The following is a 19,835-nucleotide window of genomic DNA, read 5'->3' as shown; positions in this document are numbered from 1 at the left end:
AGAGGTGAAGATGATGTAGGTGGCGTCCTGGGCCAAGTATCAGCCGCCATGGTGCACTTGGTTAGCCTCGTGGTGCTCGAGGTTGGCGTTCTCTGCACCGGCTTGGTGATGTCTACTTCCCCCTCCTTTTCCTGTAGACAGTGTTGGGCCTCCAAGAGCAGAGGTTTGTAGAACAGCAGCAAGTTTTCCCTTAAGTGGATCACCCAAGGTTTATCGAACTCAGGGAGGAAGAGGTCAAAGATATCCCTCTCATGCAACCCCGCAACCACAAAGCAAGAAGTCTCTTGTGTCCCCAACACACCTAATAGGTGCACTAGTTCGGCGAAGAGATAGTGAAATACAGGTGGTATGAATATATATGAGCAGTAGCAACGGTGCCGTAAAATAGCTTGCCTGGCGTGTAGTTGATGGTGGTAGTATTGCAGCAGTAGTAACACAGTTGAAACAATGAACAAGCGAGTAGTAACGCAGCAGTATTTAGGAACAAGGCCTAGGGATTAGACTTTCACTAGTGGACACTCTCAACATTGATCACATAACAGAATAGATAAATGCATACTCTACACTCTTGTTGGATGATGAACACATTGCGTAGGATTACACGAACCCTCAATGCCGGAGTTAACAAGCTTCACAATTCAATGTTCATATTTAAGTAACCTTAGAGTGCACAAAAGATCAACACGACTAAACCAAGTACTAACATAGCATGCACACTGTCACCTTCATGCATATGTAGGAGGAATAGATCACATCAATACTGTCATAGCAATAGTTAACTTCGCAATCTACAAGAGATCATGATCATAGCATAAACCAAGTACTAACACGGATGCACACACTCGTCACCATTACACCGTGTAGGAGGAATAAAACTACTTTAATAACATTGCTAGAGTAGCACATAGATAAATTGTGATACAAAATACATTGCAATCATAAAGAGATATAAATAAGCACCTCACTATGCCATTCATCGATGAATAAGTATTCTCGTGAAATATAGCCTAAGAGACCCACACGGTGCACACACTCGTCACCTTTACACACGTGGGACAAGGAGTCTCCGGAGATCACATGAGTAAAATTCACTTGACTAGCATAATGACATCTAGATTACAAGCATCATCATATGAATCTCAATCATGTAAGGCAGCTCATGAGATTATTGTATTGAAGTACATAGGAGAGAGATGAACCACATAGCTACCGGTACAGCCCCGAGCCTCGATGGAGAACTACTCCCTCCTCATGGGAGCAAGCAGCGGTGATGAAGATGATGGAGAAGCCTTCCGGGGCACTTCCCCGTCTCCGGCAGCGTGCCGGAACGGAGACTCCTGTCCCCGCATCTTGGCTTCGCGATGGCGGCGGCTCTGGAAGGTTTCTGTGGGTTTCGTCGAACGCGATAGGGTTTTCGCGACGGAGGCTTTAAATAGGCGGAAGGGCAAGGTCGGCGGACTTCTGGGGGGCCCACACTATAGGGGGGCGCGCCCCCCCCCTTGGCCGCGCCGGCCTAGGGTCCGGTGGCCCTGTCCCCCTCTCCGGCGGTTCTCGTGTGTTCCGGATGCTTCCGGGCAAAATAGGAACCCGGGCGTTGATTTCGTCCAATTCCGAGAATATTTCGTTACTAGGATTTCGAAACCAAAAACAGCAGAAAACAGAACCGGCACTTCGGCATCTTGTTAATAGGTTAGTTCCGTAAAATGCACGAATATGACATAAAGTGTGCATAAAACATGTAGATAACATCAATAATGTGGCATGGAACATAAGAAATTATCGATACGTCGGAGACGTATCAGCATCCCCAAGCTTAGTTCCGCTCGTCCCGAGCAGGTAAAACGATAACACAGATAATTTCTGGAGTGACATGCCATCATAAACTTGATCATACTATTTGTAAAGCATATGTAGTGAATGCAGCGATCAAAACAATGGTAATGACATGAGTAAACAACTGAATCATAAAGCAAAGACTTTTCATGAATATTACTTAAAGACAAGCGTCAATAAGTCTTGCATAAGAGTTAACTCATAAAGCAATAAATCAAAGTAAAGGCATTGAAGCAACACAAAGGAAGATTAAGTTTCAGCGGTTGCTTTCAACTTATAACATGTATATCTCATGGATAATCGTCAACATAGAGTAATATAATAAGTGCAATATACAAGTATGTAGGAATCAATGCACAGTTCACACAAGTGTTTGCTTCTTGAGGTAGAGAGAAATAGGTGAACTGACTCAACATTGAAAGTAAAAGAATGGTCCTCCATAGAGGAAAAGCATCGATTGCTATATTTGTGCTAGAGCTTTGATTTTGAAAACATGAAACAATTTTGTCAACGGTAGTAATAAAGCATATGTATCATGTAAATTATATCTTACAAGTTGCAAGCCTCATGCATAGTATACTAATAGTGCCCGCACCTTGTCCTAATTAGCTTGGACTACCTGGATCATCGCAATACACATGTTTTAACCAAGTGTCACAATGGGGTACCTCCATGCCGCTCGTACAAAGGTCTAAGGAGAAAGCACGCATTGGATTTCTCGCTATTGATTATTCTCAACTTAGACATCCATACCGGGACAACATAGACAACAGATAATGGACTCCTCTTTTATGCATAAGCGTGTAACAACAATTAATAATTTTCTCATATGAGATTGAGGATATATGTCCAAAACTCGAAACTTCTACCATGGATCATGGCTTTAGTTAGCGGCCCAATGTTCTTCTCTAACAATATGCATGCTTAACCATAAGGTGGTAGATCGCTCTTACTTCAGACAAGACGAACATGCATAGCAACTCACATGAAATTCAACAAAGAGTAATTGATGGCGTCCCCAGAAACATGGTTATCGCACAACAAGCAACTTAATAAGAGATAAAGTGCATAAGTACATATTCAATACCACAATAGTTTTTAAGCTATTTGTCCCATGAGCTATATATTGTAAAGGTGAAGAATGGAAATTTAAAGGTAGCACTCAAGCAATTTACTTTGGAATGGCGGAGAAATACCATGTAGTAGGTAGGTATGGTGGACACAAATGGCATAGTGGTTGGCTCAAGTATTTTGGATGCATGAGAAGTATTCCCTCTCGATACAAGGCTTAGGCTAGCAAGGCTATTTGAAACAAACACAAGGATGAAGCGGTGCAGCAAAACTCACATAAAAGACATATTGTAAACATTATAAGAATCTACACCGTCTTCCTTGTTGTTCAAAACTCAATACTAGAAATTATCTAGACTTTAGAGAAACCAAATATGCAAACCAAATTTTAGCATGCTCTATGTATTTCTTCATTAATAGGTGCAAAGTATATGATGCAAGAGCTTAAACATGAGCACAACAATTGCCAAGTATCACATTACCCAAGACATTTATAGCAATTACTACATGTATCATTTTCCAGTTCCAACCATATAACAATTTAACGAAGGAGAAACTTCGCCATGAATACTATGAGCTAAGAACACATGTGTTCATACGAACCAGCGGAGCGTGTCTCTCTCCCACACAAGCATGATGTAATCCAATTTATTCAAACACAAACAAAAACAAAAGCACACAGACGCTCCAAGTAAAGTACATAAGATGTGACCGAATAAAAATATAGTTTCAAGGGAGGAACCTGATAAGTTGTTGATGAAGAAGGGGATGCCTTGGGCATCCCCAAGCTTAGACGCTTGAGTCTTCTTGATATATGCAGGGGTGAACCACCGGGGCATCCCCAAGCTTAGACTTTTCACTCTTCTTGATCATAGTATATCATCCTCCTCTCTTGACCCTTGAAAACTTCCTCCACACCAAACTCGAAACAAACTCATTAGAGGGTTAGTGCATAATAAAAATTCACATGTTCAGAGGTGACACAATCATTCTTAACACTTCTGGACATTGCTCAAAGCTACTGGAAGGTAATGGAACAAAGAAATTCATCCAACATAGCAAAAGAGGCAATGCGAAATAAAAGGCAGAATCTGTCAAAACAGAACAGTCCGTAAAGACGAATTTTAAAATGGCACCAGACTTGCTCATATGAAAATGCCCAAATTGAATGAAAGTTGCGTACATATCTGAGGATCACTCACGTAAATTGGCATAATTTTCTGAGTTACCTACAGAGAATTTTGCCCAGATTCGTGACAGCAAAGAAATCTGAAACTGCGCAGTAATCCAAATCTAGTATCAACCTTGCTATCAAAGACTTTACTTGGCACAACAAAACACAAAACTAAGATAAGGAGAGGTTGCTACAGTAGTAAACAACTTCCAAGACACAAATATAAAACAAAGTACTGTAGCAAAATAACACATGGGTTATCTCCCAAGAAGTTCTTTCTTTATAGCCATTAAGATGGGCTCAGCAGTTTTAATGATGCACTCATAAGAAATAGTAGTTGAAGAAAAAGAGAGCATCAAGAGGCAAATTCAAAACACATTTAAGTCTAACATGCTTCCTATGCAAAGGAATCTTGTAAATAAACAAGTTCATGAAGAGCAAAGTAACAAGCATAGGAAAACTAGACAAGCTCAACTTCAAAATTTTAAGCATATAGAGAGGTGTTTTAGTAACATGAAAATTTCTACAACCATATTTTCCTCTCTCATAATAACTTTCAGTAGCATCATGAGCAAACTCAACAATATAACTATCACATAAAGCATTCTTATCATGAGTCTCATGCATAAAATTATTACTCTCCACATAAGCATAATCAATTTTATTAGATGTAGTGGGAGCAAATTCAACAAAGTAGCTATCATTATTATTCTCATCAAGTGTTGGAGGCATAGTATAATCACAACAAAATTTACTCTCCATAGTAGGTGGCACCAAAAGACCACTATCATTATAATCATCATATATGGGAGGCAAAGTATCATCAAAGAAAATTTTCTCCTCAATGCTTGGGGGACTAAAAAGATCATGAAAACCAGCTTCCCCAAGCTTAGAACTTTCTATATCATTATCAACAATGGTGTTCAAAGCGTTCATACTAATATTACTACCAGCATGCAAATAAGATTCCATAGGTTTTTTAATTTTTCGCATCAAACAATCCATGTTTTAAATCAGGAAATAGAATAAGAAGATCATTCTTGTCCATTATGCCAAACTAGTGTAAACAAGAAACAAAAAGATGCAATTGCAGGATCTAAAGGAAATAGCTTCGAGTACTTACAACGGCGAAAATAGCTTAGTAGCCGAGATCCGGAGTGTGAGTACCTTTTACCTTTCCTCCCCGGCAACGGCGCCAGAAAATAGCTTGATGTCTACTTCCCCCTCCTTTTCCTGTAGACAGTGTTGGGCCTCCAAGAGCAGAGGTTTGTAGAACAGCAGCAAGTTTTCCCTTAAGTGGATCACCCAAGGTTTATCGAACTCGGGGAGGAAGAGGTCAAAGATATCCCTCTCATGCAACCCTGCAACCACAAAGCAAGAAGTCTCTTGTGTCCCCAACACACCTAATAGGTGCACTAGTTCGGCGAAGAGATAGTGAAATACGGGTGGTATGAATATATATGAGCAAGTAGCAACGGTGCCGAGAAAATAGCTTGCCGGCGTGTAGTTGATGGTGGTAGTATTGCAGCGAGTAGTAACACGGTGAAACAAGTAAACAAGCAGTAGTAACGCAGTAGTATTTAGGAACAAGGCCTAGGGAATAGACTTTCACTAGTGGACACTCTCAACATTGATCACATAACGAGAATAGATAAATGCATACTCTACACTCTTGTTGGATGATGAACACATTGCGTAGGATTACACGAACCCTCAATGCCGGAGTTAACAAGCTCCACAATTCAATGTTCATATTTAAGTAACCTTAGAGTGCACGAAAGATCAACACGACTAAACCAAGTACTAACATAGCATGCACACTGTCACCTTCATGCATATGTAGGAGGAATAGATCACATCAATACTTGTCATAGCAATAGTTAACTTCGCAATCTACAAGAGATCATGATCATAGCATAAACCAAGTACTAACACGGATGCACACACTTGTCACCATTACACCGTGTAGGAGGAATAAAACTACTTTAATAACATTGCTAGAGTAGCACATAGATAAATTGTGATACAAAATACATTGCAATCATAAAGAGATATAAATAAGCACCTCACTATGCCATTCATCAGTGAATAAGTATTCCGTGAAATATAGCCTAAGAGACCCACACGGTGCACACACTGTCACCTTTACACACGTGGGACAAGGAGGCTCCGGAGATCACATGAGTAAAATTCACTTGACTAGCATAATGACATCTAGATTACAAGCATCATCATATGAATCTCAATCATGTAAGGCAGCTCATGAGATTATTGTATTGAAGTACATAGGAGAGAGATGAACCACATAGCTACCGGTACAGCCCCGAGCCTCGATGGAGAACTACTCCCTCCTCATGGGAGCAGCAGCGGTGATGAAGATGATGGAGAAGCCTTCCGGGGGCACTTCCCCGTTCCGGCAGCGTGCCGGAACAGAGACTACTATCCCCCAGATCTTGGCTTCGCGATGGCGGCGGCTCTGGAAGGTTTCTGTGGGTTTCGTCGAACGCGATAGGGTTTTCGCGACGGAGGCTTTAAATAGGCGGAAGGGCAAGGTCGGTGGACTTCTGGGGGGCCCACACTATAGGGGGGCGCGGCCCCCCCTTGGCCGCGCCGGCCTAGGGTCTGGTGGCCCTGTCCCCCCTCTCTGGCGGTTCTCGTGTGTTCTGGATGCTTCCGGGCAAAATAGGAACCTGGGCGTTGATTTCGTCCAATTCCGAGAATATTTCGTTACTAGGATTTCTGAAACCAAAAACAGCAGAAAACAGAAACTGGCACTTCGGCATCTTGTTAATAGGTTAGTTCCAGAAAATGCACGAATATGACATAAAGTGTGCATAAAACATGTAGATAACATCAATAATGTGGCATGGAACATAAGAAATTATCGATACGTCGGAGACGTATCACTTGGCCACCCGGCCCGCCGGCTGGTGGAGGCGGGGGTGGAGGCGGGAGAGGTTCACCGCTTGTCAGCCGCTTCATGAAGTGGCAGTCGCGGGTGGTGTGGTTGGAGGGGTTCTTGCCGCTGTGGTACTTGCACGGCGAGTCGAGCATCTGCTCGAAGGTGTACTTCGGCTTCCAGGGCCGGTCTTGCTTCTGGCGCCGGCTTCCGCCAGCCGCCGCATGGTCCGACACGGCCGCCACTTGGGTGGAACCGTACCGGCGGTCCGGCTGGTCGTTGTGCCGCTTGCCGCGGTAGTTGTCCCGCCGGCTGCCGTGCGTGCCGCCCTCGGCCGGCTTGTTGTTGTTGTCCCGCCTAGCGGGGGCCGGCGAAATTTCAGCCGGAGGCTTGCCGGCTTCCTCAGCCAGCGCGTACTTGTCGGCGATGGCCATCAAGGCGGCCATCGGCCCGGGGCGGCTGCGGCGTAGCTTGTGCCACGAGCATGGTGTTGGGCCGACGGCCTCCCATGAAGAAGCCGATGGCACTGGATCTCGTGCACGCCCTCACAGGAGTTGCGCATCTCGCACCAGCGCGTCAGGTACGCGCGATCCGTCTCGTCCGGGCCCTGCTTGCACATCTCCAGCTGTTGGGGCCGACCCGGCCGGCGGTAAGTGCCGGTGAAGTTGCTGATGAAGGCAGCTTCAAAGTCCAGCCCGGCCGTTTATCGCTGCCGGCTGGCGGGTTGTTGAGCCATGTGCGGGCGGAGCCGAGCAGCATGAGGGGGGAGTAGCGCACAGCCCAGCGCTTGTTGCCTTTGGCGATGCCGACTGCGGTGGAGTAGTCCAGCAGCCAGTCCTCCAGCTTGGCAGTGCCATCGTACTTGGGGGTGTCGCGCGGGAGTTGGAAGCCGTCGATCATGGGCTCGTTGATGATGCGCGGCCCGAAGCACTTTGGGCCGGCTGGCGCTTCTTCTTCCGCGATGCGGGATTCGACCAGCCGGTCGAGGCGTTCTCTGGCGTCGGTTGGCTCGAACATTGGATGTTATTAATAACTAGCTTGTTGATTAATAGATGATCATGGTTTCGTGATCATGAACATTGGATGTTATTAATAACAAGATTATGTCATTATATGAATGATGTAATGGACACACCCAATTAAGCGTAGCATAAGATCACGTCATTAAGTTATTTGCTATAAGCTTTCGATACATAGTTACCTAGTCCTTTCGACCATGAGATCATGTAAATCACTTATACCGGAAAGGTACTTTGATTACATCAAACGCCACTGCGTAAATGGGTGGTTATAAAGGTGGGATTAAGTATCCGGAAAGTATGAGTTGAGGCATATGGATCAACAGTGGGATTTGTCCATCCCGATGACGGATAGATATACTCTGGGCCCTCTCGGTGGAATGTCGTCCAAATAGCTTGCAAGCATATGAATGGTTCATAAGAGACCACATACCACAGTACGAGTAAATAGTACTTGTTAGGAGACGAGGTTGAACAAGGTATAGAGATACCGATGATCAAACCTCGGAGAAGTAAAATATCGCGTGACAAAGGGAATTGGTATCGTATGTGAATGGTTCATTCGATCACTAAGTCATCGTTGAATATGTGGGAGCCATTATGGATCTCCAGATCCCGCTATTGGTTATTGGCCGGAGAGAAGTCTCAACCATGTCTACATAGTTCGCGAACCGTAGGGTGACACACTTAAGGTTTGATGTCGTTTAAGTAGATATGGAAATATGGAATGGAGTTTGAAGTTCTGTTCGGAGTCTCGGATGGGATCCAGGACATCACGAGGAGGTCCGGAATGGTCCGGAGAATAAGATTCATATATAGGAAGTCATTTTCTAGGTTTGAAAATGATCCGGTATTTTCTCTGGAAGGTTCTAGAAGGTTCTAGAAGAGTCCGGAAGAAATCAGCATGGAAGGTGGAGTCCCAGAGGGACTCCACCCACCTTGACCGGCCAGCCTAAGGGAGGAGGAGTCCCAAGTGGACTCCTCCCCATGGTGGCCGGCCACCCCACCAAGGAAAGGGGGGAGTCCCACTCCCCCTAGGTTTGGTCACATGGAAGGTTTATGTTGGGGTCTTATTCGGAGACTTTGACCTAAACCTTGGAGCTTCCACCTATATATAGAGGAGAGGAGAAGGGCTGGCCGGCCACATCAATACCACCATGGCCGCACCCCCTCAAGGCTGCCCTAGCCGGCGCCCCCTGTCCCAAACCCTAGCGGTTCCCTCCTACCTCTCTCTCCCACATAGCTTAGGCGAAGCTCTGTCGGAGATCTCCACCACCACCGCCACCACGCCGTCGTGCTGCCGGGATTCCAAGGAGGATCTACTACTTCCGCTGCCCGCCGGAACGGGGAGAAGGACGTCGTCTTCATCAACACCGAACGTGTGACCGAGTACGGAGGTGCTGCCCGATTGTGGCACCGTGATCAAGATCTTCTACGCGCTTTTGCAAGCGGCAAGTGATCGTCTACCGCAGCAACAAGAGCCTACTCTTGTAGGCTTTGGAAATCTTCAAGGGTGAGTCTTGATCATCCCCTCGTTGCTCCCGTCTTCTAGATTGCATCTTGGCTTGGATTGCGTTCTCGCGGTAGGAAATTTTTTGTTTTCTATGCAACGAATCCCTACACTTTTGCCCCTTGGCATGCGTCAGAAAATCCGAGACACAACGATTCATCACCAACTTGAAGACGATCTGGTAGATTATTTGGGGATGCTCAAAGGAGAAGACTAGTTTATGTGTTTCGAAACTTCTTAAACTATTATGCTTTGGTTTTGCCTGTTAAACTATGATTTTTTATGTTATATATGTGAGTCCGTTTGTGTGGGTGGGAACCTATTTATTCTAATGGTGGGATGAACAGACGTTTTGGGACGCCGTTCCGGGCCGCCGCTAGAAAAACGCCCCCTGATACAAAATTCCCCAATGCCCCCCATTCGACCGGCAAAACGGCTTTGTCGGATGCCGATATATGGGGACGGCTGGAGATGCACTAATCGTTATTTAGGCCAACGTGCTTGGCTTCCGAGCTCCAAGGTACTCACTTCTTGAAGAATTCGAATATGGCATTTATTGGTCTCACAAAATTCAGGAAAAATAATAATTCTAGTGTGCAAAAATCTAGTCTAGGCTGAGGAAAAAGGGAAAATACAAATGTGTGGATCTCGATGCGGCTGAAGAGTGCACATTTTGAAAACTTGTTAGTTTTTATTATTTTGTGTAACCTAGAATACAAAGAATATTTACTTGAGATTTTGCAACATTATCTGCACCTAGAATTTTTCTTCTGCTTTTTTTTAAAAAACTTATACAAATGCCCATTTATTGATGCCACCATGGAAATTGGGCTCCATTTGCTGTTTCCGCAAGCGAGCATGTATTCTTTTTCGCCAATGAGCATATGCCTTTTATTTGCAAATGAGCATGTGACTTTTCTGGATTGCAAAAGAAAACAAAGAGATACGAAACCAGAACGTTCCCAAGGCGAGAAGAGAGAGGAGACCATCCAAAAACCAATCTAGGGTTTTGTCCCTCTCACCAATAACACCACATGTTCGTCTCGCCTCAGATGGCCTTCAGGCCTTGGAGGTATGACATACTATGACCTCTCACCGTCAGGAGGGTTCCCATTTGAAAGGACTCGATGTAGTCTAAGAGGAAGGGGTGAATAAGCGATTTAAAATAATTAAAGTACATACTTGAAAAAACGAGAAATAAACTAGCGTTTATAACCTATGAAGCATAAAACTTAAATATAATACGCTCAACTATGTACATTAACAACTTATGCTATGCAAGATAAGTAACTATGTATGCTGTATGGTGTAAAATTGGATTACCCCAAACAGGCGCCCTATAAAAACGCCATAATTCACCGGACACCAGAAATACAAAGTCATATCTGGATAAACTGCGAGCATAAAATAAAAGGAAAAACATTAATTAAAAAGTGAAGGAGAAGAAGTCCACAAAAAGAAAGAGAAGCCCATCTAGTCCATTAGTGTTTCTCTACATGGGCCTAGTGCATGCGATGTAGAAGAACAAAGTACCCTTGCTCGAGGGTTGTCTATTTTATTGTTCCAACTGATATTACTAAAATAGTTTCCATTTATTACATTTTCTTTCCAAAACGATAGAATACAACGTTGAGGCATTTGAATTCAACTTAGGGGCCGTCTATTTTATTTAAATTTTTTTACTAAAGTGTTTTGCCCTCATCATGGAAAACATTTGAATATACAAATAATTTTCTTATCTCCAATAAAATGTTCACCACAAAAAATTAAATTGATCACACTTTTCTGTTCAACCTCGGTTGTCTATTTTTGTTCAATGTATGCAAATAAAATGTTTTTCCACTTATCATCTATTTTTTCAAATAACATAAATAAACTGTTATCATCCTCATAAAAAAATCATTCATCAATATAAAATAAATTGTTCACATTCATCTAGGGGCTGACTATATTCTTTTTGTTGGTTCAACTAATAGTACTGAAGAAATTCTCTCGTAATGAAATACCGTTCACATAACATATAATGATGACACGATAAAATGAATTATATTTTTTTAATTGATTCAACTTCAATGGAAAAACAAGTTGCAGATGGATAAATGAATACAAAATCGCAGAGTCGATGTTGCACAACAAGCGCTTAAATTCAGAAAGGAAACCAAAACAAAACAAAAAGAAGCCGAAAACCAGTGCAACTACTACCGCTCGTTCCAAAATCCAAAATGGGCCAAGCCCATCGTCCACGACCTGACTTGCCAGCGGCCGGGCGTAGAATATAGCCCAAATAACCGCCTGCCCTCCCAAAGTCCGGGTCTCCGAGATCGTCCAACAAACACAGCGGCGGCGGCGGCGGCGCGGCGGCGGTGGTGGTGGGAGAAGAGAGCCAAAGCCAGCGAGCGCGAGGAAAGGGAGGAGTACCCGCGAAGATGCCGCTGTACGACATCATGCTGATGCTGAAGCCGATGGTGACGCGGGAGTCCGCGGCGGAGCTCGTGGCGCGGGTGGCCAGGCGCGCCTACCAGCGCAACGGCGTCGTCACCGACCTCAAGTCCTTCGGCAAAGTGCACCTCGGCTACGGCATCAGGAAGCTCGACGGCCGCCACTTCCAGGTCCGCCCGGTTCGCCGTTTGTTGTTTATACTACTTTTCTAGTGAACCCCCGTATCCCCCCCCTGTGCTGCGTGATTCGTGCCCGCGCGGAATGGTGTCGATCTGATTCGCTTCCCTTGATTGGTGCCTAATGGTTACGTGTGCCCTAGCGTATGGGGCTTTGGCACTCGGCGGTGGGTGGTGCCTTACTGCCTTTCACATGCTCGATGAAATGCCCAAATAGGTTTGGCCCTTCGCTGTTAGAATGTTCGTGGACATTGACCTTGGCCTGCTCGATGGAATGCTCTGCCAGGTATTTTTGGTGGGTTGTGGTCATTCTTTTAGTTGCGGGTAGTGTCGGCATGACACGATCTGTTTGCATTGCGTATTGAGTAGATGGATATAGCGCTTGGGATCTTTGACGTTGCTGGGGGATTACAAGTACTGTAGGCGATACCCCGCGGGTTGCTGCGGGAAAGGTTAGATTATAACATCATGCAAGGTATAACATCATGCAAGGTATGATTGTAGTATTTCCATTAAAGCCAAAAGGGCCCAAATAGCTTGGATTCAGTCAATGCAGGATTAGCTGTACAGCCTCCTATAACTTTCGTAGCCAGATAAACATTGATAGAGGCATGCAACTTGGTAGCCTCAGTAAGATGGGGCAGCCACTGGAACAGCTGGATTTGACTGGCGGTATGGCACTGAAATTGGGCTAGAGAGGATGCAGTCATACGCTCCTGATGAAGATGTCAACTGTACCACTCTATTCGAGAATACTGCACCAGAAAGATTGAATATGCTTCCAATACGAGCTTTGTTGCTGATAGGAGAGGATTCTGTCTTTTGATTTCTATTTGGAGCATTGAAAGATTGACTGTAAGTTTGTAACTTTGGTACACAATTAGATAGATACCAGTGCTATAGAAACATTGCTCAGCCTGGTTCTTTGTTTTCAGTCCAGATTCAATTGGCATGGTAGTCCGGTATGTGGTATCGCCAAATCATGTCGTATAGGACTCAGTGTAGTATAAATCTCTGAATAGAAAGGTACAATACTTTCACAGTCTCATCTAGCAAATCCGGTGGTAAATCTTTTAGCAATTTGTCTGTCTTGAGCAGCTCAAAAGCCCTAAAGGTATCACTATGATTTCAAATTATTCTATTGGAAGCTAATATTAGTTGGCTATCTTAATTTTTGATAAAAAGAAATATTTCATTGACATAATTACTTGAACCGTCATATATGGCCCCAATAACATAAGATTAATTAATTTGTAAGATGACTAAGTGTATATGATAGCAACATAGACTTGATAGAAGCAGCATTGATTGTTATTTCACAATAAAGAAAGGGAGGTAAATCATGCTTGTTTATTAGCATGTCTCCTCGTCCTGGAAAAAAACTGAACAGAGAACAAACTGAAAAGAAACAGGAAGCAAATCAATTATATAGATCTATAGTCATAGCAAGATGAGCTCTCAATATTTGCAATCGACTGAGAAACAAACTCTTATTACAAAGCTTGTGAAAGAATCACCTGTAATAGTAGATCTGGATGAGGGCACACTAATAGAAACATGGGCATGTAGTGAGATGCTCACTTGTCTATCAAAAGCACTAACATCTTGTGTGGCCGCAATCATTAGGATTTTGCAGAGTAGATACAGCCGAATAAACAGCTTTAACGCATGAAAGAACATCGGCATCTCACTGCTCACTTTGATCCACCGGAGGGCACCACAAACGGAGGATACACACAGCTGATGAAGACCGCCACGCTAGGCTAAGGCCCAAACAGGCGCTCAAGCAGCATCAAAGAAATGGGGGTTAGGAGATGGAATGGAACTTGGAAGAGGAAGGGGAAGGGGGATCGGAATGGAATTGGAAGAGGACCAGATTAGTAAACCGCCATAATAAAGAAAAAGAGAGGTCCTGAAAACATGCAAACTTCAGTTACAAAATTATGAAGATAGCAGGAACTGGGACGGAAATTCCATTTGGCTCCCGGGTGCGTATGCTCTGTGCACCCAAAAAATATATTTCTAATTTTCAAAAGATTTCCACCGAACTGGGAGGGATATAATGGTGAGGAAAGCTGGAGCGGCAGGGAGGGAAGGGGAGAGGAGGAAACTTCATCATGAACTGATTGCTTGATGTGTCTTCGACGTTTAGGGTGCCAAGCAGCCAGCTGTTGGAGTAGCAAACTGATTCGGACCAACTGGTGAAGTGGCTTAAAAAGATGACATGGAAAGAGGTGGCATAGTTGCATGTTGAGAGAAATATCCTTAGCGGGTTGCTCCTATTTAGTTATTATAGATTCTTGGGCAGTAAGCAGTATGTAAGTGATTCATGTGCTCATTTGAGTCACGAAATGGTAGCATTACCCTTCGGCCACCTTATATTTGATATTTCTGGCTGCCACAGCACAACTCTGGTTAGCTCACCAATTGTTCTTGCTTGACCTTCCACGGCCACCATGGGCTCCAGCTTAGCTTACACCTGTGCTTATTCCACTGCCGCACTTGGTTCTTTGTCCGAAGCAGCGTTGTTCATTTGCTAGAGTGATTCAAGTCGCCTTTGTTGGCACTAGGCAGTCATGTGTTTGTTGTCCTGGACCTCAAGAAATCTGACCACTACGTGGCTTCTTTTGATGCTTCGGAACCTGACCATCGCAAAACCTTCTGTACTCAAGATGATTTCAGGATCCTTTTCGTTTGGTTCTGCTCCATCTACTTGGAGATCCTTGATTCCGCCGCGGAGCTGCATGGCACTGCCTGCTTTGTATGGAAGTAGCTTTATTTTGGGACAATAAGTCTACTTTTGCTATCAACATGGAGAACAAGTTTCAGTCTCCCCATTGCTCAAGTGTATCTTTTGCGTTTTGATGCAATCTCACTTTAAAAATCGAAGCTGGCATTAAGTCATTACTTCTAACGATTTTGTTGGAGTTCCTTTTGAGAGATTAGATACTGGTTGGTTGACTGCTTAGTAAAGTAAACTTTGACAAACTCTGAATAGATACCTGCAGCATACTCATACTATTACGGCCATCAAGCTTCATGCACTAGCCAACGCAACCAAATGTCCGAACTGATGGAAAGGGCTAGACAATCCACTTAGACACATATCAACAACGGCATCGAATATTAAAGTTTGTAGTTCAGGCTTTGTGGTGAAATAACTTGTGGAGTCTGACTAATACAGTATATGCAAGTTTGACTGAGGATTGGAGTGCTGCGTCATTTATCTGGTTGTAAATTTCCACCATTACCAAATTTTCTGTGTACAATTTCATTCTCTTGCTAACCCTGTCACTTGAGCCATTTTCTGTTAAACACATACATGGTAATTAATAAAGTTACAGGCCAGTGTGATTTTGGCTTGATTTTTTTATAGCATGGTACCACCTAATTAATTAATTCTCACTGACTTACTAATTGATTGGCTACAAAAATAATAACTATTCCAAAGTTTGATGCTGAACCAAAAGAACCATATATAAGTAAGAATAAACTGTAGTGATGCATGGAAACTATCACTTAGAAAGAGTTGCAGTTTAGCTGCATGTCTCATTAGTTTTTGTTAGGATTTGCTGAAACATTAGCTGAAGGATTGATCTTCCACCTTGCTCTAAATGTATAACTTTTCTGTTTGTTCTTGGAAAGAATTTCGGTGTAGCTGTACTGTCTCATTAGTTTTTGTTAGGAGTTGCTGAAACATTACGTGAAGGCTTAATCATCCACATTACTCTAAATGGATAGATACTCGGTTCTTCTTTTTATATCAATGCCTTTTCCTCCCACCGACTTTACGATAAACCTTTAATCAAACAGTGTAAGAAGTATACCACAGCACCTTTGGAAAACAGCGAAAGCAGCTGAAAGGCACATGTAATGTATTTCACTGCATTTGAGAATTGTTCGTATGCACACCTAAGTAACTAACAAGTAGTCCCCATTGTCGTTCATTGCCAGCTTTCTTTGCCAATAGCATTGCAGCTTAAAGTCTAAACAAATACTGTTACTGTCAGCTGTCTCCATGCTAAAGTTTCTTTTGCGTTTTCAGGGCCAACTTATGCAAATGACCATGATGGTTCCGCCTTCCTTTACGAAAGAACTCCACTATCTGAACAAGGAGGACCGGCTGCTTCGCTGGCTGGTGGTGAAGCATAGAGAGGCAGTGTACGGTCTGGAGTTCATCAATGAGGATGACGGGAAGTACGAGTTCAACAGTTTCCGCCGTCACAGTATTAGTAGTATTAAAGATGAGGACGTTGATGAGTATGATGACGACGACGATGATGACGAGTACGAGGTAGATCAAAAGTAGATTTGTGTGCCAAGATCTTTGCACTTTCAGTATTGGAAGATGTGTTCTCTTTGCAAACTGTATCTGCTGTCTTCCCAATGTCTTTTTTTTTTGTTTTGACTATGAAGTAGGGCAAGAATTAGAACCGCTGAACTTACTGGTTGTGGAAGAAGACCCCAGAACACCTGATTTCTGATGGTGCGTGTTATTTTGACATGTAAGCTGCCTGCCAATAAGGAATAGGTCTTCTGATTGGTTCATGGTCACTAGGTTTATCATGTGGCTCTGGTAGTAGTTGATTTCTTTGTCAATATCCAATGTGGAAGAGTTCTAAAAAAACAGGGGAAGCACCGAAACACTATGCACAACGCACTGGATTTCCATTTGTTCATCAACACCGATGAATTCCCAAACGCATCCACAGCAGCAGAACTATATAAATAGACGACAGTTCAAAGAGAAAATAAGGAGACAATACACAACGACATATCACAGGAAAATAGACGGCCATGATCGATCAGAATTCAGAAGCGACGCGCCAGCCTCCAGAACCACGCAACGATCCCATGCTCGTTGTCCTCGTCGTCTGAATCCGAGTCGCTGTCCGAGTCAGAGTCGTCGTCACGCCGCTCCTGCTCCCGCACCTTGCCCCTCCCCGCCGGTTGAGCCATGGTACCCAGGGACAATGGCTCCTCGGAGACCGCCGCGTCTTCGCCGCCGCAACTGATTACCTGGGGTGCCTGGCCAGCCGGATCCACTTCCAGCCCCTGCACGGAGGAGAGCACAGTGCTGGGGTCGGCCGCCTCGACGATCGCCAACGGCTTGGGCAGAAGCGGCTCGGCGGAGGCCTCGCGGTCAACGACGTCGAGAGCTACCTGCGCCGGAAGCTCGGCGGGGCGGCGCGCCGGGGCAGGCCCCACGAGGAGGCAGCAGACAAGCACGAAGAGGACAGCGGCGGCGCCGGCACCGGCCATGTGTGCTTCTTGGAGCAGTACGTGTTCGTTGCGGTGGTGGAAGGGATCAGCTGGTTTAGGAGCTAGTGAAATATCGAAGGTAGATTTAGACAGGAATTACGTGCCATTCCAGTGCTTAAAAGGTCGTTTTGATTAGTCGCTAAGGAAGCGTCCGTTGTCGCCTTCGTGTGACGAGAGGGAGAGAGACGACTTAATTGAGCGAAAGCGACCGAGCAGGATAGAGGAGATAACTAAGAGCAATCTCTGTGTGCAACCAAACCAGCGGCCAAGCTTGGAATTTTGAAGAGGCGCACACGGCATATTTTTTCCAACGTCACACCTGTTATTAATTAATACATAAATACATAATATTATCAGAAGAGCAATGCAATATGTTCAAATTACTCTCTCTAGTTCTTTTTAATTGACCAAATTTAGTACTGCACAAAGTTATACTACCTCTGTCCATTTTTAGATGTCAAAAGCTTGTCTAAATTTAAATGTATCTAGACATTTTTTAAACATAGGTACATCCAAATTTATATGAACCACTGGACATCTATTAATGAACGGAGGGAGTACTAAATCTGAATCAATTAAAAGAGACCAGAGAGTAATAAAATTCACAATACAAATAGTTGGCAAAGATGAATTAGTCTTACGGAGTAAACCTGGACATTCTCGTACTGGGCCTGGGCTTCAGGCCAGGACGGAAGAAGCCTGAAGCTGAATACACAGGCCTGAGCCTGGCGTAACCGTCAGGCCTAAATCTGTATCTCAAGTGGTCAAGCCCAGCATTACCGTCTGGCCAAAATCTACAGGCCAATCTTGGCCTGAGTATACAAAAGCCCATAAGTCATCAGGCCTGGTCTCCTCGTTAAATCACCAATATGTGAAGCCAATGCCTAGCCCAGTCACCAGGCCTAAATCTGAGGATCAAGCATGACCCGCATACATAATTAGGATCGGAATGGGACGGGCCAGGCCAGGCTGCCCATACCAAGGTACATTACAAAGGAAAAAATAACATGAGTAGAATATTACAACACTTGCAGAGGCAGGACTTTCCCATTTCGAAAGAAATATTACAACACTAGACTTCGACTTCACGCTCTTGCATTGCCTTGAAAGCATCGACAACAATATTATATTAAGTGAGTTATAAGAATAGAGCTCGCCAAATAAATATCACTAAAAAGTATTTCAAGGGGCCACCATCCATATTTGTGAGCTTACTCTGTACAAGGATCATTGCATAAAGAATTCTTTCATCACTCATCATAGCGACCATAAAAGGACATCGATACTAATTTTAGAGGTAAGTACACAAAATCATAAAGCACATTTAGAGAGCTCACCAAGATTATTTAGGCGTTTATACCTATCACTATTTCTCATATCATTAACTAACAGAATTGGCAAGTTGGAATTTAAGTCTCACAAATATGTGCTTAATTAATATGACCTTTGGATAGATTTGGCAAGTCTTTTACCCTATGTGCATCATAGGGACCAAATGATGAATTGAAGGGATCAAAGCCGACATGGGGCCTAGGAGGTGCCGGAGAGGTGGGACATGGTGGCAACATGGGGTACTGCAACAGAGAGAGAGGGAGGGGAGAGAAAACACATAAATACATATTGAAAATGATTGAATAGTCATTAATTTTTGTCTTGTTTTATTTTGTGTATGCGGATTGTTGTATTGTGTAACTTTGGCAATTACATGGTAGAAATAAAATTTTGGTTGATGTAATTATGAAATCGGTATTTTAGGAGTCCATTGGAACTAGCACGCGTAGAGGAATCTTTTTGTGAGGCTCTACAAATGGAACGCGGACGAATAGCGCTCGGGCTTAAGTGATCCGGATATCACGAGCCGCAGTGGGTGGCGATGCCAACATGCAGGGGCATTCAATGATGCATTATCAGTAATGGGAAATGGACAGAATACAACGTGAACAGAGCGAGTACGCAGTAAATGGGGCAGCTGTGGAGGTGTTCCATTTAATAGAGATGTACATGAGTTCTCTGGTGCCTCGGCAGAGAGTGGAACAGCCGAACAGGTACATGAACTGTGTGAACTGGTACATCATGTGCCGATCAAAAAATTGTCAAAAATGATGGACATAAATTGCTTTGTTGAAGTTTTAAAAAGAATCTGGTTTCTTTAGCAGATACACAGAGTGGATTTATTTGAACGGGCAATATTGTGTTGAAAAGTACACAAAATCTGATTTCTTCGAAGGTGCAACTTTAAAGAATACAACGATCGTTTTTTCATCAATATTATAAGTAATACAGTACATGATTTCAAAAAATTATGAATCTAGGACTCGATCAATCGGACGGCCAGCTGCCAACCAGGCTTCCCATTTGGGTCATATTCATGCACATTACGTACCGTTTGTGGTGGTTGTCCAGGCCTCACATCTGGTCGGCCACCAGACACGGCCGGACGGCAACTAGCCGG

General features: G+C 43.9%; 2 protein-coding genes across 2 annotated transcripts; one reads left to right on the top strand and one right to left on the bottom strand.

The window, feature by feature from the left end:
- The first annotated feature begins 11,835 nt into the window (after positions 1 to 11,835).
- On the top strand, positions 11,836 to 16,430 carry LOC124667019 (30S ribosomal protein S6-like). Its single transcript, XM_047204356.1, has 2 exons — positions 11,836 to 12,115; positions 16,167 to 16,430. The coding sequence occupies exons 1-2, from the start codon at positions 11,933 to 11,935 to the stop codon at positions 16,428 to 16,430; spliced, it is 447 nt and encodes a 148-aa protein (XP_047060312.1). The 5' UTR covers positions 11,836 to 11,932.
- Positions 16,431 to 16,863: 433 nt separating this feature from the next.
- On the bottom strand, positions 16,864 to 17,383 carry LOC124659129. Its single transcript, XM_047197064.1, has one exon. It carries the CDS (start codon positions 17,381 to 17,383, stop codon positions 16,934 to 16,936), a length of 450 nt encoding a protein of 149 aa, XP_047053020.1. The 3' UTR covers positions 16,864 to 16,933.
- Positions 17,384 to 19,835: the final 2,452 nt, after the last annotated feature.

The sequence above is a fragment of the Lolium rigidum genome, chromosome 6 (assembly GCF_022539505.1).
Source record: "Lolium rigidum isolate FL_2022 chromosome 6, APGP_CSIRO_Lrig_0.1, whole genome shotgun sequence".
NCBI classification, from domain to species: domain Eukaryota; kingdom Viridiplantae; phylum Streptophyta; class Magnoliopsida; order Poales; family Poaceae; genus Lolium; species Lolium rigidum.
The sequence above is the reverse complement of the archived record's forward strand: the minus strand, read 5'-3'. Positions and strand labels throughout refer to the sequence as shown.